Source organism: Lissotriton vulgaris, chromosome 2_1 (genome assembly GCF_964263255.1).
Source record: "Lissotriton vulgaris chromosome 2_1, aLisVul1.2, whole genome shotgun sequence".
Lineage (NCBI taxonomy): Eukaryota > Metazoa > Chordata > Amphibia > Caudata > Salamandridae > Lissotriton > Lissotriton vulgaris.
The window spans coordinates 811,575,449-811,600,405 of NC_141687.1; the positions used below are offsets into that span (position 1 = coordinate 811,575,449).

Here is a 24,957-nt window from a genome sequence, read left to right on the forward strand (position 1 = left end):
GATAGGATATGATAATCAGTTGATGCTTCTTTTAGCAGCCACAAGTTTGACTTTCACCATTCTCCCCCAACCACTTCTTTGTGGTTTTAATCTTGTGTAGAGATCTCAATACTTAGTATAGCGAGTTTAGTCATAACTGTCCTAATATAATTTGAACAGGTAATTTTGAGACCCTCCATTGTCTCTATCCTACTTTTTAACTCTGCAAAAGATTCCAAGACTTCTAAGAAGAACCCAACCCGCCTACCGTCATGAGTGTCCTTGCAAAGGAGTAACCCCAATGATGTAGCAAGCCACCCAGTATCTGTGAGTGATTCATCTTTTTTGATTTATTACATTCTTTCATAATTGAAATATATTATCTCAAGTAATTTCAAAGAGAAACATTTATTATTAACGCATAAACACATGTGCGTTTGAAACACACTGATTCCTATGTAGCCAGAGCCTACTAGTCTATAAAGGTTATTAGCATTGCAGGAGTGTTTGCACAGAGCCATTAGACTTAGCCGACTCACTTCACCATGTGAATGGGGCTCTGCACACCACATCACCCATCACCCAAAACACACTTAACCCCTTCCATGCTCATGACGGAACGGTTCAGTCATGAGCGTCGGTTGAGCTGTGCTCATGACGGAACCGTTCCGTCATGAGCCGATAGGCTCATTAGAACCTTCAGCACAGCGTGAAAATTCGCGCCGCGCTGAAGGGGTTAAAGGCAGTAAACAAGTTGCCATTCGTCCCAGCAGGACTCCAAAGAGTACCTGACACTGGGAAGGCCAAACCAGTCTTAGAGCAAATGCAGTGAGACTCCTAAGGGGACATTAAGCCAATAACACTAATTTGACCCTCCATTACGCCAGTATCGTCATCCGAAGGGACTGAGCTCCTTAGCATGCAGCCTGTTGAGATTGCTGATACTTTTTTTAATTATATGTCACAAATACTAGGGATAATTGCTTTCTAGCTATATGTCACAAATACTAGGGATAATTGCTTTCTAGGCAGGGCCCGGAAGGACTCAAATGTAGTCCTGTACACTTATAGAGACGGGAAAATAATCCAACTTTACTGTCTTTTCAAGGAACGTGGTTCGAACAAAAAAATATATATATATAAAGATAGCAACATGTTTAGCAAACATAGGCAAAACCGGTATGCCTGGCTTGCTCTTTGAGGACTGGCTAAAACAATTAAAACTTCCTGTATAAACCAAAAAGGACTCTTTTCTGTAAACAGTGCCTCAATGAAATAGATCATTTTTTGTATGTTGGTTGTTTATACTGCTGTTAAATATTCTCTAGTTAAGGATACAGTGCTGCGATGCATTTGGCTTATTGTAGTTAACCATCCTCCTGTACTTTGTCTCACCACTCCCCTGCCCAAACCCCACCCTACCAAAACTGCCTTTTGAACTGGGCAGAAGACCCAGGTTCCCTATTTTCTTGATTGTCTTTGAACCTCATAATTATTGTGATGAAAATAGTGTGAATAATTTTGTTCTCTTACTGAGTTTTTCTAAGGAGCCTATCCTGTACTGTCTTTTGAGCTTTAACATGGTATGTCTGTTGCAGAAAATTTGGAACATGGTCTCCTTAAATGCCTCAATTTGTTAGGCTGTTAGAAATGGACAAGGAAATTCTGGGTGCATCGGAATTAGTTGCAGAATTGGTTCCTCCATACAGGTCCGGGAGCGAGGGCATGAGGCAACTTGATGACCTTGCATCTTCTCAGATGAAGATGGCGAGGCACGCTTGGACTTGTTGTGTTTCTTTTTTGATTTGGACTTACCCTAAGCATTGGAGCACTATGGAGGTCTGTTGCACGACAGATCCCGAAAACGCCAAAACAGGAGTGAGCCTGCTTTCTGGTTTTTGAGCGGAGTGGCCTTTACGCAGTTTCTTGCTTTTTTTGACAACATACAGCTTGGGTTCAAGGTACCGAATCCCCTTTGGATTCGGTAGGGCACACTCCCCGCATGACTTGGAGTTGTGGTTCGACCCTAGAGACACACCTCATGGCGCTCATGTCACAGGACATTTTTTGCATCAGTCCCTACATGGTTTAAAGCCTGTTGTTTTAAAAGGTGAAATTTCCCTTGCACACTGGAAAAAGTTTAGTGAAGAAAAAAGGTTAGTCAACTGACAAAAAAAGGAGCTAGCTCCAGATCCACTTGTGACAGTAAGGAAAGGAATGCACTAACATCAGCATCCCTGGGTGGTGCCTCTGTATGGCTTCAGTTGTCACTTCTAGGGTGTAGCGCAGTTAATGCGGATCTGCGCAAGCCACTTCTCGACACCCAAGGACCATGCTGAAAATCTTTAGTCCGGTTTTTAGGATATTATAAAGAAACAGAACCAGCAGTTAGATATAGTCTTCCGAAATGGCTGTTAGTAGTGAAGTTACTGGCTCAATGATATCCACCCTATTTATCAACAATGTTCATAATTGTAGCCAATAGCTGAGAGTACAATTCTGTGTTATATTTTTTAATTATATGCGCCATCTAGCATTTTCACATGCTCAAGAGGGACATCTGTATGATGACATCAGTGATAATAATTTGAGGAAAATAAAAATATCCATAAATACATCTTTACCCAGTAACATATGACCGTTTGCTAAAGTAGCCAACTACAGATTAAATACATGTTTTTAATTCTTGTGGAAGCTTAGGAGACAAAAGAGCATGCATTTTGGGGAGTTATGTATTCCACAGCTTGGCCGTCACAGAGAAAGCCCTTTTTCCCAGTTTTACAAAATCAAAGTGGGCGCTATCAACAGGAGCTGGTTTGCCGATATTTTCTAATCTTGATGGTTATAAAGCTAGCGGCATTAAACAGCCCTCTGAATTTGAGCTGTGCTCTTTTCTTCACTGGATGTCAGCAACATATTTTGCATCATTTCTGCAGTGTAGTTGTGCATTTTGATGACCTCATAACACCCCTGCGGCTGTATTCTGAACAATCTGATTGTTAGTCAAGGTTTTTCTGTAACAGCAGATATATGCTGTTCTCAAAGTAAAGACGGATTGTATTAGAACGTTAACTGCCATCACATGCAGAAGAGGTTCTAAGTGTAACAGTTGTAGTCTGAGGGTTTTAAAATGCTACACCATTGAAGAAGCCTGACGGCATCCAAATCCTGAGATTAAAGTCGGTGAGCGTTTTCTCCACCTCAGTTAGGTTCACTATAAGAAATTTACCAATATCCCTCATCTTGTTGTGGACAAACCAATAGAGAGGGCTGCAGAATCAGGCAGACCCAACCGCACTGGCAGCATATAAAGATTTACTTATGGCTTGAATATGAGCTGGGTGTTGTCGGCATACATATACAATCTGGACCATGCTTTAGTCAAGAGGTTTACTTATTGGCCCTATACCTAAATCAAAAAGTAGCAGAAAGGGGAATGATTCCTGTGGGACACCCTAGGTGATCTTTTGAGTGCCCAAGTAGACTGAGGGAAAGGGCAAACCCCTCAATTGCCTAGTTAGGAAAGACGTATACAATTATATAACTGTACTTTTGAGCTCCATTAGGTCAGACGCCTTAACACAAGGTTGTGGTCAGTGGTTTCAAAGGCTGCAGATAAATCTAGCAAAATCAAGAGTTCTGACTTATGACATTTACCTCCCTCTCAAATCCTCTAAAGCTAAGAGGACCACTAAGTTGTTGCTCTTACCCGACCAAAGTTGGCTTCAGGAAAGTGCTAAATACGAGACATGACTTCTTTCCCCAATAAGTTGTTTGGCTGTATATGGAAGCAGAGATATCAGCATGAAATTATTCTGGTCCATCAGATACAGCATTGTTGGATTTTTCAGCAAGGTTTCATCATACCCATTTACATTCATCTGATACGATCGATGAGGCAATTTTTCCTTTGTAAAGATTTGTCAGTTCTTTGCACAAAATTGGAGTCAACTGTTTTAGAATTCTGGTTAGGCACAGGTCAAATGATGAATTTGAGTGACAACTGGCTACAACCATCTTAGACAGCCATATCTCTGAAAGAGGTCCACACCGCTTCTGGGAAATACTCTAGGTTCTTAGGGGTGTACAGGAGGGCTAGAAAGTGTCTGACTCCCTATTTTCTGTAATATCTTTGTCTTTCATTGAGTAAAAGGTGGGTAACTACATACAAAAATCCTTTGAGGAGAAGAGTAGGCTTTGCAAAGGCTTTTTCATTGGTTGCATGCATAATGATTCATGCACTTGCTTGAGCGTCAGTTTTCCAAAGGGTTTTCAGTTAAAGAAAGCCCAACCCAAGATGCCTGCCTCTCCACATGCATGCATCATGGCTGATGTGTGCGCCATGACATGCGTCTTGTGTTGCATGGAGGCCATTTTTAATTTCCCATTCTGACATTGCAGATGTGCTGATGTTAGAATGGTAAAGTGATAGTGGAAAGAAAACACTGTGCATGGGACTGCAAAAAAATAGAAAACGAGCGGGCCACTGGTATTTGTCAGCTGTCAAGCTCTCATGAAAATACATTTAAGAAAGAGAGTGGAAGGGGATGAGGAAGATCAGAGGCAAGATGTGGAGAGTTGAAAGAGAGCATGGGGGGGGGGGGGCAAGAAATACATGCACTTCCATGGAGTGCAGCATGTGAAATAAAGAGTTCCAACAAGTCGACAGCGGAAGGATAAAACCAAATTATCTAGTTGTGATTTATTTTGTGTGTGTTTAACAGAGAGAGAGAGAGAGAGAGAGAGAGAGAGGGAGAGGGAGAGAGAGAGAGAGAGAGAGAGAGAGAGAGAGAGGGAAATGGTGTAGGAAAATGCCTCTTTTGGACATGGTTAGTCACTACTGTTTTTCCTTGAAAATTATGTCATTTCAACCAGGTCTTCTGTGCCAGAAGCTCTTCCCCTAAACTGTACCTTTTGTTTCCTAATTGGCAAAACTTCAGTATGCCTTGTAAGTTCCTAGTAAATGGAACCCCTGGTACCTAGGGCGTTGGCACTGAAGAGGGACCCCAGGTTAGCAGCACAACTTGTGCTGCTAACCTGGGGTCCCCTCACCAGGGCCATGCACCCTGCCATCACAGAATGCGTGCCTTGGTGCAGCAAAACCGAAGAATCGACATGGCACTGTGTGCCATGACCACAGACACTGCATGGGATATAGGTAAGACACCCCTCTGACAGATCATATAGCCCTATATCTCCTCCGAGAACATATCTGCATGAGCAGATAGACCCCTACAATATCCATGTCGATTCTTGGCTATTGTAAGGGAACAGGGAAGCGATAGAGAGTATATGGACTTGACACTCTCGTCATTACGAGTTCCCCAGTTCCAGGATGGCTTCGCTGTATTATGGCATGTTTGGTACCAAACATCTCGTCTTAATAAACCTGCACTGATTCCAGTGTCAGATTTATAAAAAAATGCACACAGAGGATCCATTAGAGGGGTCCCCTGAAACCTACCAACCCTTAGAACAGTTAGTGGCCACACTAAGCCAGCCTGTCACCACCAGAGAGATTACCGACCTCTTGGGGTGCACAGCAGCGTGCTCAGAGGTCAAGAACAAAGCCTGTCCTGGGCATAGGTGTTCACACCTTACCCCCATCTGGAAGAGCCTTCGGTGGTTGCAAGTTTCAAAGGCCTTACCGCCTTTGAAATACGACCCCACCCTCTCATGCTAGAGGCAGGCTGCAGGCACAACAAACAGGAAAGTCGGTCCAGCGTCAAACAGGTCCCCAGCCCAACTGATGTCTCAGAGCACCAGCGAAAGGTACACCTGCGCTGGATGATCCTCTCGGCCTCTGCAACAAATCTTGAGGCCTCAGGACCCACAGTAGCTGAAAGGCACCAGTACTCGGGGGTACCAGACCCCGGCTGCAAAAACCTACAAATTGAGTCCAGGCAGACTTCAACTTCACAGAGAGCCAGTACCCGACGAGGGACATCAGAACTCCAGTGACCCAGCAGCTCCAGAATCGTCGCTCCAAGGTGCCCACCCCTGACCGCGAGGTTCATCTTTGCGTGTCTTTGCCCAGCTGCACATCTTCATTGCACACTTCCCGCCCGGCCAGGGCATCTTCAAACAAGCTGTGCTCCCATGGCCCCAGAGCCCTTGAGGGCCTTCAGACTTGCCTGCAAGTCCCTCTTTGCTTTTACAGGTGGCTCCCTTCCTTCGTAGCGTTTCAGCTACAAAGTCCCTTGGTTCCTTCTTTCCCAAGAAATCCGGTAAGCTCCAGAGTCCTTGGCTCTATGGACCTTGGCCCTGAACCTTCCGATTTCCAAAAGGGTAACCACAACGATACCTGTACTACATTACTTTTGCCAGTTGCCTTTTTCCTTCCATAGATAGGAAATGTATTGTGCGTAATTGTTCATAACTGAAGAAAATGCAATTATTGTGATTTTCTCGTATTGCGAAAAGTATTCACCTTGTACCCGAAGTTCGTGGTCTAAATATTTATATAAAAAGAAGCGTTCTTTTTCTAATCCGGTCTCGACAACATTCATTGAGTGTGTACATTATTTATTGCCTCGGTGTGTATAACAAATGCTTAGCACTATCCTCTGATAAGCCTAACTGCTTGCCCACAATACCACAAAATAGAGCGTTCGTATTATCTACCATTGCCTCTGTATGGATGTCTTTGACCTCTCTGCACAGGGTACCCCATTGTGGTGCACTATATAGAGGTGGGTTTCCTACAGGTGGCAAATATCAATTAAAGTAATCTGAATTCATAAAATATAACGCCAAAAATGAAGACTGAATCAATTATTTTAGATGTAGCACTTTCATGCAATATATTATTAGTTATCGTAATAGCATGTGAACTCTGAAAAGGGAATATTTGTTGTAATGCAGAATACTTGCCTTCAAGTTTAAAGCCTTGACATTTTTTAGGGTCTAAAACGTGGTTCATTCCAGTTGTGGCATATTCACGAACTGTATGCAGTTGTCTATAAGCAAATCCATATAACCTGGTTTCTGATGTAGAAATGAAAACAAATTCTTAATTTATAAAGGATTCAAATAAATGAAATATTTTATTCTTTCAGAGATGTGCACCTGCTTCCATCCGCCTTATGGATAATGCTCAGTTTCAATTTGGTAAGTGTGTCAGATGTTTTATAAATATTTATTGTGCCACACTGTTAAAAGAAGTATCTATGGTTTCCTTGCCATGGGTTGGTCTTGGCAGTTTATTTGATCCGATTCTCAAAAATAACTCTAGGGCTAATGTTAGAATAATCCTAGGAACAATCTGTCAAAATTAAGTGGCCTTTGTTTAGACATTCTTTTGGTTTTGTGGCGAGGATATTTCTAATGTGTGTCGTAGATCTCACTTTCATGTTGTTGTTTGCTGGTGAGGTTACAGGTTTACATTTTTTCCGAGTTTGCAACTGGTGAAACTCCGCACTGGGGATTAGGCACTAACGCACGTTGTAGCAACATGGGGTCCGCCTCTGACTTTAGAAATGAGTAAAACCTAAGGATGGGAGAAATACATATCTGCCAAAAGAGTCTTTCTTCAGTCCTTAGTCTCTGCAAACCATTTGATAGGTTTCTGATGGACTATAGTTCCATGGGCTTGTACATTACTAGGCTTCTGCAAAGCAGTTTGTGCAATCTTTCTGTAGGCGAGTCATATCTGCCCTACATTCTACTAGAGACAGAATGGCAAGATAAGATTTGATGCTGCTTCTGGGGGGGGAAGAGTCCCAGCTTCCCAATATATGTCTTGTTGTGTCTGCTCTCTCTTTGAGCTTCTGGCCACTATCTGTTACGTCCATGTGCTTCATTCACCCCATACTCTGGTCTGACCCGTTCCGAAAATAAGGTGATTAAAAATTTTGTGAAACATCAGCTACATTTTTAAAGTATAATATTTCTTTTCCTAGGCTGATTTTTGGGCCATGGTAGAGACTCGGTTCTTTCCATGGTTAACTCGAGAACTGCTACCATCGCCAGTCTTTGCAAGTGCCCCTTTCTCCTATAATGACACTACTTCATGCAGCAGAGCATTTCATATCCATATCGTTGCCATTTCATTCTCATCCTGAATGAGCGGTAATTGGTAAACTGGCCCTTGCTGTCCTTTTCCTGTTTTTGAAGACAATTGTTTTGAAAGCCCATGTTTTCGTGGCATGAAAGGTTGCCATTCCTGCTTATGCAAGAACTCACAACTTCAAGGACACTGCTGTTGGAAATCTTAAAGTTTAAGAAAACTAAAATATTTTCCGATCTGGCCTCAGTGGCCTGGAGTAACCCTCTGAATGTGTTAACTTTCCCTGCTAAATACACAACCTCTTCCCTCCTAAGTATTTTTTTTCTTCATCACTTTTATTTAAACTGAACCACCCCTTCGTTGTATAAAATGATCCAGGTCTGACTCGAGCAGCCTGCTTTTTCAGCCTTTGCAACAGACCGATCCTCAGCTCGAGTTACATCTGATACTTTGCTGCTTATTTTTCCTTGTGTACAAGTATGATTTCAACCCATGAATTTGGTTTGTCTCTTGTTGGGAGCCATACTTAAATTGATTGACTACATATGAACCATGTTTTAATTTAAAGTTTGAGACTATTCTCTCCTAGCACTGCTCACTCCCTACGTAAGGGGATATCTTTGCACGGGTATGCTAGAAATGGCTTTGTTGAATTCCATAGAAAACGTACATAGCACAAGATGTTAATTGCAGACTTTTTACGCATATATATTTTTTCACATTTTTTTTCAAGATGAAGGGCTTTCTCTTGGTGTTAAAGACATTCTGGTGCATGCCCTTTACCGCGACAAAATTGCATGTAGTCTATTATTTTCATGATCACAGGCCCCATTTTTGATTCCCTTTTACTTGAGGCTTTTCCCATATCTTCTCTATACCCCATATCTACTCCCTTGTTTTTCCCACATCCCTCTCGTCTTTTCCTAGACCCGAAGTCAGAACCTCCCTTACCCCCTTCTCAATCAACTGTTTTCCCCAGTCCTATATTCTTGCCAATACCCTAAACTAGCACTTCTATACACATAGTAACTTCTCTTTCCACTCTCAATTCTGCAACTTTTTATCTTCACCTGTTTTGAGCTCTTTTCTAGACCCCTTTTCTGATGATTTGTCAAATTTGCTGCCATTTTTCAGTAAAAATGTAATATGTTAGAAATTCACCAAAGTTGAGTTTAAGAAGTCTCAGGCTTCCATACTGATGTGCCTTTTAGTTTTTCCTTAAAAATGAGGTTGGCTTGTTTGAAAATAGTCATGCTCAGCAAGTTGTAGCCTTCCTCCCGCCTGAGGAAGGAGTATGGATTGGACGCTTCTGGTGTCTTGGGTATTGGGGCAAAAAGTATGCATTTTTAGTTCTTAATTATAAGGCAAAGTATGTCTCGCCTGTAGATTATGCTGATCTTGTGAAGTGTGGGATTCAAGAGAAGGTCGGGATTGAGGGTTACCATACCAGCCACTCAGCTGATAGAAAGCCCGCAGTAATAGGGTTTATGTTGTTTTAAATCAAGGTTTTATTATGGATACACCTACTGCATTCAAAATTGGAACATATTTACGAAAAACATTACAACAAAAATACAGAACTCGGAGTCCAGTATTCGAACATTCCACCTTAGACTCTCTCTTGCATTCTTAGTAATTTCAAGACAGTATGAATCTAGCAGTCAGTTTCATTTATATTCTGTTTGGCTGCTAAGGTCCAGAACGGCTAACATTCTACTACTATATTGGAATGCTTAGTAGATAGATCTTGAGACTGGAGCATGAAGGGTATTTATTCAGAGTGCATTGTTAAAAGAAGTGCTCTTGTCTTCCCACCCCAAAATTGGATTCTTTCCATTTATTTCCTGCAGCACCAATTAATATCCTAAGGAAAAAAGAAAGATTGAAAGGTCAGTGTTTCATTGCCAAGCGTTACCTGTTAGATGGATTGAGGCTGAGCTCCCACTACTGGTCATGGTGGACTCTTTAGGCCCTAGTAAGAGTTGTGCAGAATTATAAGTTGGCTGGAAAATGCAGTCCTACTAGCCAAGGTAAGATGGGAGCACGTAATGCTCCCAACCCGCAAAGGAATCCTGCAGGTGATAAATATCTGCGTTAATTATCCTGGTATTGACAAACCTGTGCTGAATTCCACCAAGTGAATCAGATCCTTTAGAGTTATTCTCCATTATGAGTGTTTCATACTTTTAAATGCAACCATTCTGTTAGTTAATTGTGGCAGGGAATTGTGGTTTTGGTAATTGCAGCAGCCAGGAATCCTTTCACAGCATTCCTCATAGCTCTTAATTGGGGCCTCTGTTGACTAGCTGTTCATCCCAGTTTGCATTGGCTTAGGAAGAAGTGTATCCAGTTGACCAAATGGATTGAAAGGAGAGGTGACTGTGAACCTCTACAGTCCGCCTTTCATTTCTCACTGCAGAAATAATTCGAATCCATTGCAATCATGAATAAAGATATTTAGTAGCTGGTCTAGAAAGAGGGAAAGTGCTTTCACCTGTTAGAAATAATAAAACAATACATTTGCCTAGTTGTGAACTTTCGACATAGGGTGAAGGAAACTAGATTGTCGGCAAAAAAAGCCCTTTTATTTCAAAGATTCAAACTGTTTGGGACTTAGATGATGAACTTATGAAAAAGTAAAGAAAAGATAGGTAGCTGTTTACAGATGTTCACACCATTCATCACCTTGCGTGGCAACTCACACGGTGCCGTCGTGTGACGCATGATATCCGTTCCCATTAATGTCTCCCGGTGAGGAGCCGATATCCCACGGTGGCAGGGAAAATGAGCTGAAGACTACGGTAACTAGTGTTTTTCTGGCTCGTTTTTCGAGGCTTTGAAATGCCGACATTCATTAAGGGGTGTGAAAACACCCCAGGATATGGGCACCAGCCTCAGCAACGTTTTCTTTGTTTTTGGGGGAGGAGGGGGCTTGGAGGCAGGGTGGGGGTCAAAAGTCGTTTGGAGAAAGCATCTGTATTTAAGACCTTTTTTCGTCGGATTCCGATTCTAGGTGTCTTCCTCTTCCAGTTTCTCCTAAATACCAAACGCATGGTTCCTATCTCCAGGACTATCAGCAGTTGTCATGCAGGTCGATATTGGGTTCACTCCGGAATTTTCCGCATTTAAAATTAGTTTTTGACAGGCTATGGTCATTAGTATTCAATACAGAATCGTTCAAGTTCCTCAGAGAGAAGAAGCCACAGACAAAAGAATGCACTGGAACATTTTCATCCATGTTTCTGGTCCCATAGTCGATGATAGAGTTCTGTCCAGTAATGGATTTAAAGGCTACGAAAAAAAAAATCCACTAGCAACCGTCCACGCCGATAACACTCAAAGTAGAACTTGTTTTAATCCAGCCGGTGTATTTGCTCTTTTAAATGAGAAGGACTTAAATGACAAGAAGGACTTTATGGCGAGAAGATATATATACCCCACCCGCATTTTTAGGTCTCGCGTGGCGTACTGCGCACATGCGCTGTCGAGCTTGCGAGATTTTATGAGATAGAGAGAATATCACTAGCGAGGTTAAGCCCCGCCCCTCTTCTCCATTGGCTGGCCTCCTAAACAGTGGCCAGCCATTGGAGAAGAGGTCCTAATGACGTTCTCCTCTCTCGCTAAGCCCCGTAATTTTTTAGATTGGGATCCTTGACTTACTGCTGAAGTAAAAGGTTCCTTATCTTCTTTATGGGTCCAGATGGCCCCATAAAGAAGATAAGGAACCTTTTACCCCAGCAGGAAGTCACGGCACCCAGTCTGAAAGGGACGGGGCTTCCCAAGGGCACGGAGCCAGCGAGGCAACAAAGCTGTTGTCTACACACATAGACCTGCTGCCAACAATTCGTCTCCGGTTTACCAAAGAATCGGAATCGCCTCAGTTCTCGTCCATTCACCTCCCTGCGGGAGCAAAGCGGACTGCAAAAGGTTCTTGTGTTACAGGCCAGCAGATTTCAGGGATGCGACGGTGAGCGGCTGCTCTGACCTGGAGGGGGAGTCCTGGAAATGCTTTCTCTGAGCAGAAGGGGGAGGGGACCCGGAGACACACTGATCTGTAAAGGTCCTGACAGGAATGCGAAGAAAATGCCTCGAAGGGGGCAGAGACCCCTGCTCAGCAGCCCTGGAAGTGCATCAGTCCGGCTCTGCCATGTGCCTCCAGCCACTTTCAGCTCAGGAACAATTGTGTCAGCGCAGGGCCATGTGCGGGTGGGGGCTGCATCGCAGACGTCACTCGCTGCACACAAGGCCACGTGAAGGCCTTGTTTGTTCTTTTTAATTCATGTTTTTTTGTTACTGTATAATGAAAGTCATAAAACTCTTTATCTTGCCTGGTCGCCCCCGGTACATATATTCAGCCCCCGAGGGCGTCCACTTTAGACAGACACACCCATGCGCACAGCGGGCATGGCCGCCCCCGGGCTGGCTCACAGGCCGGGCCCTTGGCACGGGTGGGAATCCGAAGGAGTCTAAAGATCCACGCAGACTGGGCTCGTTTACGGCATTGAACCTGAATTATGCGGCTGAACCCACATTTATTTAACCTTCACAAGGTAATGCAGTGTTTCCCGTGGCGCTAAAACTGCATGGGTGAAGCGGGCAAACATTTTTGTTCTCTTACTTCTTTTTGAACAAAAAAAATATTTTAGGCTACAAAAAGAAGTTGAGAAACTTTTACCGTAAACCGAGGTTGGGAAGAACCGGGGATGAATCATTTGTGTTGTAAATACATATATTCGTGGGGGAGGCTCCCGTAATGTCATCTGTGTGCCCACAAGACCTGTTCAGCGTCTATTTTCCAGCTAAACCAATTTAAACAAAAATCCAGAGGTGTTAACACCCAAGCGTTGCTTTTAAATTCGACTAAAAAATATCAGTAGGTTTTGAACATTTCTAAATTGTTTCTGTGATTAATGAAACGGGGCTGTCCCACACACATCAGTAAATATGCACACACAGACTGACACACATGTCTCAGATAAGGAAAAACTTGCATGTCACAAGATTTAGGCAGTTGTCACTGTGCACTTTTCGTGGCACCAGCCCCCGGTCGCCTCATGACTCCCGCATGTGTGTTCCCTGACCCCCACCCCAACCAGCTTCTAATCCGGCTTCTAAGCCACTGACTTAACATATTGTGTTTGATACTTTAACTTGCATATTGAGGTGTGCTTTTCAGTTCGCTAATGTAAACTTGTGTGCTTTAAAACACACACCGTGCAATACGTAGAATACCACAGTGACTGATGCTGCTAATGCGAGGACCTCATGCGCGTGTCTACCGCAGTCAGTTTGAGACTAAAGAGGCGACTGGCTTTCAGGTCTATCCCGCCCTCCCCAGGGAGGTACTGCGCGAATAATGGACCGCAAGGGATGCATGGCAGCGGGGAACGGGAGCATGCCAACTGACAGGTGGCACCGTGGAGCATCAGCACATTCTTGCCTAGAAATCCCCTGCACACCCCGAAATGGCAGATGGCAGCCCTTGTCCCGCAGCTGCCCTCTGCTGCTACTCATCAGCCCCCACAGAGATCTCCATATTCTGCAGTTAGGCAGGTCTGGGTTCAGAACGGCAGCCTCTTAGCCTCTTGGCCACTCTGGCCAGCCACTTTCTTTTACTGGTACCCGAAGCGCCATTGGTCTACGATTGAGCCAGGTCTAAGGCCCTATGATGGTGGTAGCTTCAAACCTGCCATAAACAAAAGCTGCACTGCACCCTTGTTTCCAAGAGGCTAAATGAGGTCCGGCTGACTCGCGGCCTGTCCCGCTCCGAGTGTGCCCCAGGCCCCGCAAGAGACAAAGGCCCTGGTCCGGCTCCCCTCCTAAAGCCAGCCTTGCAGTGTAGCAGGACATCCGACTGTGCAATGCAGCCAAAGGATCCAGATGTGCGCTGCAGCTAGAATACTCAGACATTGCAGGTGGGGCGCAGCCATGCCTTGAAAACTAAGAGATCCGTCCATGCAGTGCTCTCGCCTGGGAGCCCAGCCTAGCCAATGGATCCAGCAGTGCAGCCGAGAATCCAGGTTTGCACTGCAGGCGCTGCAGAGGTGTTATGCAGTTTCCAGGTGTGCGGAGCCGGAAGTGGCTCTTTACAATGCAGCCAAGCATTCCATCTTTGTGGTGTGGCCTTGGAGAGCAGCTAAGCAGTGCAGTATCCAGAGGGTCCTAGCTACCTACACAGTGCTGTCACTTTTTGCAGTGCTTCTGAGAGGGAGCACTTCACTGCAAGTAGAATGCACACGGAGTTAGTGGCGATAGCGCCTGCCCTCTACCTCTCGCCTCCCCCTGGACTGTACACTGGCAGCACTGCCTCTGCGCTGGAGCCGGTGCAGCCTGCTCACCGACCTGTGTTTGTAGTCTCTACCGCATTGGTTGCCTGGGTGGTCTCACCCGAAACCTTGCGTGCTGAATGGATGATAAGTGGGAGTGGTCGTCATCACGTTCCTGAAACCCTGTACAGGTAGGTCGGCCCTTTCTGTTGTCGAGATGTGCTAAACGTGGGCTCGACACTTGGCCGGTTTTCTACCGCCACCACCCGTATTCACCACTGAAGGTGACAATCTGCTCAGCCCCCATCACCCTCGGCCCAACCCCGCAGCCTCCCTTGCAATAACCCCTTCACCCCTCACAGACAGCGCCTGCCATGTCTCCTGAACACCCGCAGACACTACCCAACTGGCCTCTGAGGGATGAAAGGCATTGGCATTGACTACTCCCCCACCCCACCCCCCCACCCCACAGTCACCGGCCTCGCCCCTCCATCGGTCCTGCCATCAGACCCCTCGCTACTTCCTCCCCAGCTGTCCAACTTACCGCCCCTCGCTCACCGCACCCACTGGCGCACCTCCGTCCCAACCCTCAATGCGTTTCCTCCATCCTGACCACGAACCTCTCGCGGCCTAAACAGCAGAAATGCGGCCCTCCCAGCGCTCTCCCTAACTTAACAATTTAACTCCTCACTGCCTGCTCCCCAGGCTGCCTAAACACAGTGTCCCCCTTGCCCCTTTCCACGTGAGCCCTCCGAGGAACCTCCTGGCAGGATATTATCCCTTAAATGATCTGGGCACGGTGCAAGAGGGTGGCCGGGAACGCCTTATTTAATAGCACTGATGTCTCGAATCTTTGAGCGCTTCTCGATGCATGTAGTGCAGGGACTCCCCTTTATGCCTCACTTGGAAATATGAAACTGCCCAGGCTTTCAAAACCTGAAAGAGACGGCAAAGACAGCGGAGTGGATTGCAAGAAGGTACTGGGAACTGAGCGATTTATATGTAGGAGACGTGTTTATTTCAGTTGAGGAGGCACGGTAAAAGCTCACACCTGTTTGAGGTCAGTTTTTAACATTTACCAAGGTGCACCCCAACCCTCCCAGAAACGATCACAATGAAAGTCCGCCATTTCACTCATTGAGTCATCCTTCCTTTTAGTCATCCATCCATCAATTCGTTCACACATCCATCTATTCATCCACTACTCCACTCATCTGTCTATACCGCTTGCACTCACCCATCCATCCTTTCACTCATCCTTCCGCTCAGCCACCCAGTCATGTATCCATTTACTCTTTCGCTCATCCATCCATCTATTCAATTACTCTTTCATTCATCCTTCCACGCTTTCAATCATCTGTCTATCCACTCGATAATCACTACTCACTCTACTACTCTCTACTACTCACTCTCTACTACTCTCTACTATCTACTACTCACTCTCTACTACTCTACTACTCACTCTCTACTCACTTTGTGCTACTCTAATACTCTCTCTACTACTCACTCTCTACTACTCTACTTCTCACTACCTCTACGCGCACACATATGCACATATATATGTATGTAAATATATATATATATATATATATATATATATATATATATATATATATATATATACACGTAAATTCGCCACACAACCTGAGGCGGCAGCAGCAGCCCCAGCCCAATCTCCAATGACGAAATAACAAACCCGTTTTTATGTGCTTAATCAAGGTGCTTTATTTCCTCCAGCAAGCCAGCCGCCATGATATATATATATATATATATATATATATATATCTCCAACCCACAGTTCAATCCACGAACTGTTCCGCAAATAAGGACACTCCAGCCAGAGAGATTAAGCTATTAATGCCATTTATTTATCTGTTTTCAAAACCAACACATAAATAAAAATAAACTGTATTAGGTAACCAGTTAACAACAGGGCGCTCAACTCTAATTAAGGAAAAATTTCACAGAAAATCTCTCAATAAAACGATGGATTTACTTTGTACTGAGGTGAATGTAAGACATTGTTCTGCATTCTGTCCATCAACTGTGTTTTTTGCAATTTTCATAATGACATGTGCTCTTCGATCGTGAACTCTACACTATGACAAGGTTGAACTGGGGCCAATGTGATATTTTTAGTCTTCGCCTTTGCAGATTTTCATGTCAAGTAAGAGGTAATTTTTACGTCTACCATTACAGATCTTTGCGGGATTGGAGATACAATATCATATCCTAGATATAGTTCTGTCTGGACTGAACTAAGGATCCCTGGGATAGTAATGCAGACCGTGAGCAGTGGGCTCCAGTTTATGTCCCCATTGCACTTTGGTATTATAGAAATGGCAGCCGAATCTTTTGTGGCCCCCTTCATTAATCTGGACCACACAGAAACATTTTGCACTAGTGTGATTCCAAGGGAATATTCCCTCATTCATGGAGTACATAGCCCCATGCAAATGAGCTCCCATCTTTAAGCCTACGATGTATTACAGATACATGGAAAACAGACCATGAGGAGGTATTTTAATTGTGTTTCCCAGTTCACACTGAGGGCTCCCTTTGGAAGAGTTCACAGCGATCCCTGGGACAGCTCAGGTAACACCAAAAGGCAGTGCAGACACACTGCTCCCCAGGGGAGATATTGCACCTACTACCTCCGGTTCTAAAATTATGCTCCATTTGTTCTTACTAAATGTGCGCCACAAGTGCGTTCTAGTGTGTCTTTACTGGGGCTCTCAGCTAGTGTCTCGCTTTGTTGTTACTGTTTTTAGCTGATAAGGATCAGTTGGCTGAAAAACAACAGTACACGACAACATAAAAATATAGCAAATTTCTTACAAAAATAACTGTTACATTGCCAATGAAAACTGATTTTCCTTTTGAATATAATGTTTAGTTTCAATTTTAGACCACGAGTTCTTAAGACGTATGTAGAGATTACTTACAATTGTATGTCAAACGAAACAAGGGCATTTTTATTCATTCTGCTTGCAATTAAATATACCAGTAATGCGAGTTGTGTTGGTATGTTTCGAGAAGCTTGAAAGATCCCATTTCCAAAAAAACGCCTGTGGTATTTTATGCTGCAGACTAGCGCAATTAAAGAAAAATTCCATGTGTTAGCCAAACTGATATACATCTGTGTCATTATTTAAAAGTAGTACCAGCCGTTTCCTTACTTTCATCTTTATTTATCACAAATATTTTACATAGTATATATGATAAGATTCCACATATCTGTTGCTTTAAAAATTATATCAAATCAAAATCTAGTGTCAGCCATAAGTTATGGCTAACACTAGATTTTGCCCATAACAGCCCCATTATGACTTATTTGCTCTTTACGGAAATTTAATTAAAATAAACTAACGTTGACCTTTTTTTACTTCATCTGCTTGTATCTGATTTCGTGCATACCCTTTTGTTATGTCAACCTCACGCTATATTTTTTCAAGGAGTTATAACAAAATTGACATTTCATGAAATTTATGAAAATTAGGTAGTCGCTAGCCAAATACCTACTTGCACTGAACAGAGAAAACCCAAGTTTCCACAAGGAAAATCCCGAGGCCACCTCTAATGCTTTACCCTCCCTTACCTTGGATATCCTGAAAACTGTCATCACAAACATGCACCTATCAAACTGTTTCAAATCCCATACCACCTTCTCTAGACAAAAATCACTGTGATGCCCTCTGGCTTTCTGACTGCAAATGATCAACTCTTCCTTGAACTATTGTTCCACCCTCCATTCTTTCAAGATACGGTATATTTGTCCCCTGCTTAAGAAGTCGAACTGCAACCTCGGATATTTTTTAAAGCTACAGCCATATCACAAGCACCCCATCCTCTCAAAGATCATTGAAAGATGTGTAACCAGACAAGTATTACCTCTAGTGTGCCAGTGCCAAGCATTACATCTAGTGTGCCAGTGGCAAGTATTACCTCTAATATGAATGTATCAAGTACTATCCTTTAGTATGATATTGCCAAGTGTTAAACACCCAGTATGACTGTACCTTGAATTACCTCTAGTACAGGGGCGGCTGGTGACATTTGAAACTGGTGTGGCGCAAAGTGATTTGCATACTACACCGTAGCGAGCGAGCCCGAACCCCATAAGGGTGGTTTGGGGGGGTCCCCCCCCCCCCAGGAAATTTTGGAAAAAAAAGAAAAATCGTGCATTTTCAAGCAAATTTGAGAAAGCAGGAAGGTTAATAAAGCAATTGTGAAAGTGCAGTTATTACATTAATAGATGGCATAACATAGGTAGCTGCTTATTCAGTATAACCACAGAGCTTCATACATTCCGTCCTATTACGCTCAGGTGCTGAATTCAGACTATAAGACTTTCATGAAAATGTCAGCTCTAAGAGTAGAAGAAGTTGCACAGCAGTTTGGAAGCAGCCTTCACAAAGCATAGGGAACCACGCCTTACCTTTACCATTAGAACGCATGTGACTATCACGCATGTCTTTCCACACAGATGATAGTGTTAAGGTGAAACAAAATGTACTTAATATGCCATTTGATCAGTAAAATCTGTGTAGTCTCCAAATAGAACAAACACTACAAAACTTTTAAAAACGGAGATAGCAATGCATTCCGAGTACTTCAATCAGTATTTTTTTTATTCAACAAACAAGTAGCAGCATTCACGAACCATGATCTTGTGAAATGAAATCCGAAACCGGACTGTTATTACATTTAGACACAAACACAAATGCAATACACTCTCTGAGGAGGGCGCGGCTGCCCGGGCTGTAAAAAAACGCCCTGTGTCTAAAGCAGCCATACTGCACGGCGAAGCAGCATGGCCGACAGGACGTGAGCTCCTTCGCCTCCCTGCCGGCCGCCGCTAAAATCCTGACTTATAGATCCGGTCAGCCCACCCCAGACACTCCAACGGAGCTGCCATGGACCTGGACCGGCCTGTGCTCCTCCGGTCCCGCTTTGGGAGCTGTGGGTGCCCGGATTGCAGCCGAGCTTGGCCCTGCTGATCTGCCGCTGCCGGCTTTGAAATTGAGGCCGGGGATCACGGCCTGACCCGACGTCCGGCGATTCCAGACACGGGGGACCCATTGCCATCGGGCCCCCCCGCAGTTATTTGGGCGCTGGTGCGGCGTTGTGACCAGGGAGACACAGGGCACCATGGTGGGCTGGTCTTAATAGCCGGCTGTGGTGATAACGGCGGCCGCCGATAATAGAGGCCAGGGATCGGGTCTAGCGGAGGCGGAGCAGCGGACTTGCCGGAAGACCCCCATTGTCATCCGGGGGACCTGGCAGAGGCGGAGGTGGGAGTGGGACCCTGGATTGCCACACTGGCCGGTTCGGGAGGTGGAGAAACGGCCCGCCGGTGCTGGTGGCTGTGGCGGCCTGCGTCTGGTCGGGGCACCTGGTGTGGGGGGCTGCTACTCGAGGCCGGGGATCGGGCCTAAAGGCGGCGGAGCAGCGGACTGACTGGGAGAACCCCCATTGCCATCCGGGGGGCCCGACAGCAGCAGTGGTGATATCGGGGGCCAGAAGTACTGCACAGACTGGACCGGGAGACGGAGTCACGGCCTGCCGGTGCTGGTGGCCTGAGCCTTGTCGTGGTTGCTTGGTGCGGGGGGCCCCGCCGCCCCCTGAGTCTTCAGCAGCGACTGGAGTGTCGCACTGTGCGCTGCCAGCGCCTCATTGAGACCCGACCCGAAGATCCGCTTTGGGCCCTGGCCTGGGGGTGAGAAGACGACCTGTCCACATCGGGATAGGGCCGCGTGAGTGTGGGGTCCGGAGATTGGGCCGGCCCATTGCGCCTGCAGCAGGAAGGATCCCTCAGACACTTGCCGAAGTGGGGATCCTGCCCCCCCCTCCATAGGGGTACCGTATAGGTGGACACTGGGTGGAGGGAGGCCTGGGCCCCGATTTCCCGGAGGCGGGGCTAGTGGAGACCGGGCTGGGTGCGGTGTTCTGGACCTCTGGAACAACTCTCTCCTGGTGCTAGGGGGACACACGCCCACAAGACATCTCTACCAATGCTGGGGCACAGGATCTGACACACAGCGTCTGGAGGTACAGTGGCTCGGAGGGGGTACCTACGGGGGAGCGGCTCTGCAGCAGCTGGTGATGGGAGGATGCCGGGGGGCCCACACGTGACCCCCCTCATGCCTTGAACGGGTGTCTGGACCTAGCCTCCTCTCTCCCTGTAGTACACTGGATCCTGTGACGCACTCCTGCAGGGTCCTCTTGGCTAGATATAAAACAGCGCCATAACTGGGACGTGCCTGGGCGGCAGATCGAGTGAGCCTGGTGCCCTGGTGCCAAGACTGTATAAGGCGTCTGAGGGAACTGCCGACGATCTAGAGATTAGAGGACGCTGGAGTGGCCTTCCCTCGGACTTCATGATGCGCAAGGATAGAACGCCCGGGCAGTCCAGCTCAACACCATCACACAGTATACCACACAGAGGCTCCCTTCCCAGAGACTCACTCGCCAGTCGGGCCAGGAGGAGGGGGGGTCCAGCGCCCGAGGAGCCGTCATGGGCGGAGTTACTGAAGGCGATACAGGGTTCCCACTCGGCTTTGGAACGTCAGATCGAGACTGTGTCCATCTACGTGAATCTGTTGCGGACTGACCTGCGCAAGGTTGCTGATAAAGTCACGACTGCGGAAGGGAAAATCACTCGGCTGCAGGGAGAGGTGGCGTCTCTCAAGAAAACGGTCTCTCAACTCTCGGCCGCAACGAAGGCCCTCAAGTGGAGAGCGGAGGAAGCAGAGGGGAGGGCGTGCCGCAGTAACATCCGCGTGCAGGGTATTCCGGAACGGACAGAGGCAGGCCACCTAGAACGCTTCCTAGAGCAATGGATTCGTACGGTGTTGTGCCCTGAGGGCCTGTCGGATGTTTTTGTAATAGAGAGGGCGCACAGAGCCTTGGTCCCGCCTCCAGAGCCCCTCCTCGGGTCCTCATCGCAAACATTTTGAACTACCGTGACAGGGATCACATTCTACGAGCGGGGAGGGAAGTTAAGGACCTTACCTTTGAGAATGCGAGGGTGTTCATCTTTCCGGACTATACGCAACTAGTCCACGAACAGCGCAAGTCCTTTCTGGCAGTTAAACAAAAGCTCAGGGAGATGCATCTCCAGTATATGCTACTATATCCGTCGAAACTCAAGGTTCTCTCCCAGGGAAAGGCTCACTTCTTCGAGGCTCCGACGGATGTATGGGAATGGCTCGAGATCCGGGGAGATGATCTCCCTCCTGGAGAGCGAGCTGGGGCTCTGAGCTCATGGGGAACCAGACAGCGGAGGCGGCGCAGCCAAAGATGGCGCCCAGGATCCCGGGAGGATGAGAGTGTGGAAAGTAACTGAGTCACAGTAAGAGAAGATGGATCCCTACACATGAACATACCAGCAGAGTCGCAGCCTGCTTCTCCTGGGGAGATCCTGGTACCTTGCACATTACTGCCGTCTGCGGAGGAGATTTCTCCGACCAGTGCAACTGTCCCGGAGACGGCTGGAGCGCAGGGGCAGAAGCCGGATGGTTTGTTGTGAGGAGCAGCTTGGCTCCTGACTCTTTTCTAAAATTCTGGACAAAAGACTGGACACTACCTGGACAGTAAGAGGGTTATGATGGAGGGGGGGACACTGCCTAATGCTGAGATCTGGATTTGCGGGACGCGGGTGGGGGGGCGGCTTTCGGGGACTGGGAACAGTGCTAATGTGGATCTCTTTTTTCGCTAACACTGAGGTGGAGGTTGTTTTCAGGTCCTGGAAGGCGGCCAGGGGGGAGTCGGGTTGGGGGGGAGTTTCTGGGAGGGATTTCACTGTTTGGGTATTTGGGAATGCTGTGTACGCCCTGGCACCGGCAGGGGAAGGGCATATTAGCGTGTTTATTTGTTGCAGTAATATTGCTCGTGGGTGGGGGGTGGTTGGGGTTGAGGGAGGTTCAGTTGGGGGGGAATGTTGCAGGCATCAGGTGTATTACAGTTCGGGCACGGGAATGGCGGGTCACAGGATGTAAGGCTGTTCGCCCGGATGGGCACTATCACCACGCATGGCACGCAAGTTTTTAAGCTGGAATTTGAGGGGCCTAGGCACTTGTACCAAGCGGCATAGGGTTCTATCCTTCCTCCGGAGACACGGGATCTCTATTGCGTGTCTACAGGAGACCCATCTAGATGAGGAGGGTGCCTAAAAGTTGGCAAAAAAGTGGAGGGGTCAGGTGTTTCACTCCTCATTCTCAACGTATGCTAGGGGGGTCCTAATTTGGGTGGACTCAGGGGTCCCGTTCGCTGTTCAATATGTGGAGGTGGACATCAATGGCAGGTACCTGCTTTTGCGGGTGAAACTGGACGGGAAGGAACTCTCCATTTTAAATTCATACGCACCTAACGCAGACGACCCTAACTTCTTTTTGCACCTACCGGAGGTCCTTGTATCGGATCTGAAGGGCCCACTGCTATCGTTTGGGGACTTTAATTGTGTGTTGGACCCTGTATTTGATAGGTCCCCCCCACGCGCTGGGACGAAACCGCGCATGACAGCGCGACTCAGAGAGGTGATGCAGAACCTGGGATTCAGTGATGTGTGGCGCCTGGCCAATCCAACTCAAAAATTATTGACGTGTTTCTCTCCCACCCATAATACACATAGTAGACTAGACAGGGTACTGGCGGCCAATGTGGACGCTTCTCTCTCTCTAACGGTCACCCATCAGGCCCGTTTTTTGTCCGATCACTCTCCAGTAACGTGCGTTGCACAGTGGGAGAACCAGCCCTCGCACGTGGAGGATGCCGATAGATCTGTTGCAGGACCAGGTGGGGAAAGACCATGTGGAGACTGCCCTCACGAATTACCTTGACTTAAACTGGGGTGGCAGGGATCTTTCCTTCTCCACCAAGTGGGATGCCCTGAAGGCGGTTGTTCGGGGTGAGTGTGTATGGCCCTCACCCATGGAATCCGGAAGCAGCTACTTCGGGAATTGCGGGATGCGGAAGATGCACTCCTGCATCTGCAAACCTTGCCAGATCCCGACGACCTGGGTCAGGAGTCGGAACAGACGGCTCACATGTGTGTCCATGATATCCCTAATCGCCTAGACAAATACACACTGGGCCAGTATCGGCAGCGCCTCCATCGGGAAGGGGACAAATCGGGCCGACTGTTGGCCTGGATCCTTCGACGAGAGTTCGCCCCAGAGAGGATTGTGGCCCTGAGAGGCCCCACAGGAGGAATGGTGCACTCAGAGGCAGGCATCCTTCGGGTCCTGAGCTCCCATCTGCAGACAGTGTATGCGGTGGATCCCACGATTACGGGGGGACTCCTTCCTCCCTTATATCCAGGTACTTACCCTACAGACACTCTCACGAGAAGATGCGGAGGAATTGGATGCGGTTTTAACGCTCCAGGAAGTGAAGGTGGCAATGGCTGGCCTGCCGAGGGCTAAAACCCCGGGAGGAGATGGTTACCCCTCCGAATTCTACCAAACATTTGTGGACGCCCTTGCCCAACCCCTCTTGCAAGTGTACCTGGAGGCATTTGAACGGGAGGCACTTCCGCCCAGTATGAATCAGGGAGAGATCTGTATGATCCTCGAACCGGGTGGGGATGGTGGCGACCCTGCGGCATATCGGCCCATCACCATGATAAATACCGATGTGAAGGTTCTGACTAAACTTTTGGCTGCCCGGTTGGCGCCGCACATGGCGCACCTGGTACACCTTGACCAATGTGGGTTTATCCCTGGCTGCAACACCGCCATGAATTTGAGACGACTGAACCAAATCATCCACGAGGTGCGAGACAGAGAGGACCAAATGGTCTTGGTGTCGATTGACATTACTAAAGCCTTCGACACCGTGGACTGGGGATACCTTTTAGAGGTTCTCCTTATGGTGGGGATGGGCCCCGGCTTCTGTTGCTGGATCCGCATCTTGTACAAAGCGCCCCGGGCCAGAGTGCGGCTAGGCGCAGCACGTTCGGAAGAATGTCTCTTGGGCCAGGGCACGCGGCAGGGATATCCCTTCTCGCCGCTTCTTTTCACCCTGGCGATCGAGCCTCTGGCAGTCCAGATCCGGGCGGATATGGCGCGATGGGGCATCACAGTGGGCGACACGTGCAATGTAATCTCGTTATATGCGGATGACGCCCTCTTCTATTTAATGTCCCCGCGGGAGTCGGTGCCGGTCCTCCTACGGCACTTGGATCGATTTGGTGCGGCCTCGGACTGAGAATCAGCTGTGAGAAGTCCCTGATTTTCCCTCTGGCGGGCTTCGGCGGCGGACCACTGGCGGACCTGCTGAATCTCGGGTTGCGATGGGAACAAGAGGTGTTACACTATCTCGGCATCCAGGTAACACCTACGGATGCACAGGGGTTCGGCCCGCAAAATTGACCGAGTTATTCGGTCTTGCAGCAATTGGTCACTTTCTAGAACTCCTTACCCTTATCTATTATGGGGAGATTGGCCGTTGCAAAGATGGTGATGCTCCCCAGGACGATGGTTACCCCTCCGAATTCTACCAAACATTTGCGGACGCCCTTGCCCAACCCCTCTTGCAAGTGTACCTGGAGGCATTTGAACGGGAGGCACTTCCGCCCAGTATGAATCAGGGGGAGATCTGTATGATCCTGAAACCGGGTGGGGATGGTGGCGACCCTGCGGCATATCGGCCCATCACCATGATAAATACCGATGTGAAGGTTCTAGCTAAACTTTTGGCTGC

At 47.1% G+C, this 24,957-nt stretch overlaps 1 protein-coding gene across 1 annotated transcript in view; it reads left to right on the plus strand.

The window, feature by feature from the left end:
- The window catches only part of AGPS (alkylglycerone phosphate synthase), a 760,022-nt gene that overhangs the window by 413,975 nt on the left and 321,090 nt on the right, over nt 1-24,957 (plus strand). Inside the window, exon 12 of the mRNA XM_086956197.1 lies at nt 7,038-7,089. Coding sequence (XP_086812323.1) covers nt 7,038-7,089 — 52 coding nt within the window. The remainder of the gene's footprint in view (nt 1-7,037; nt 7,090-24,957) is intronic.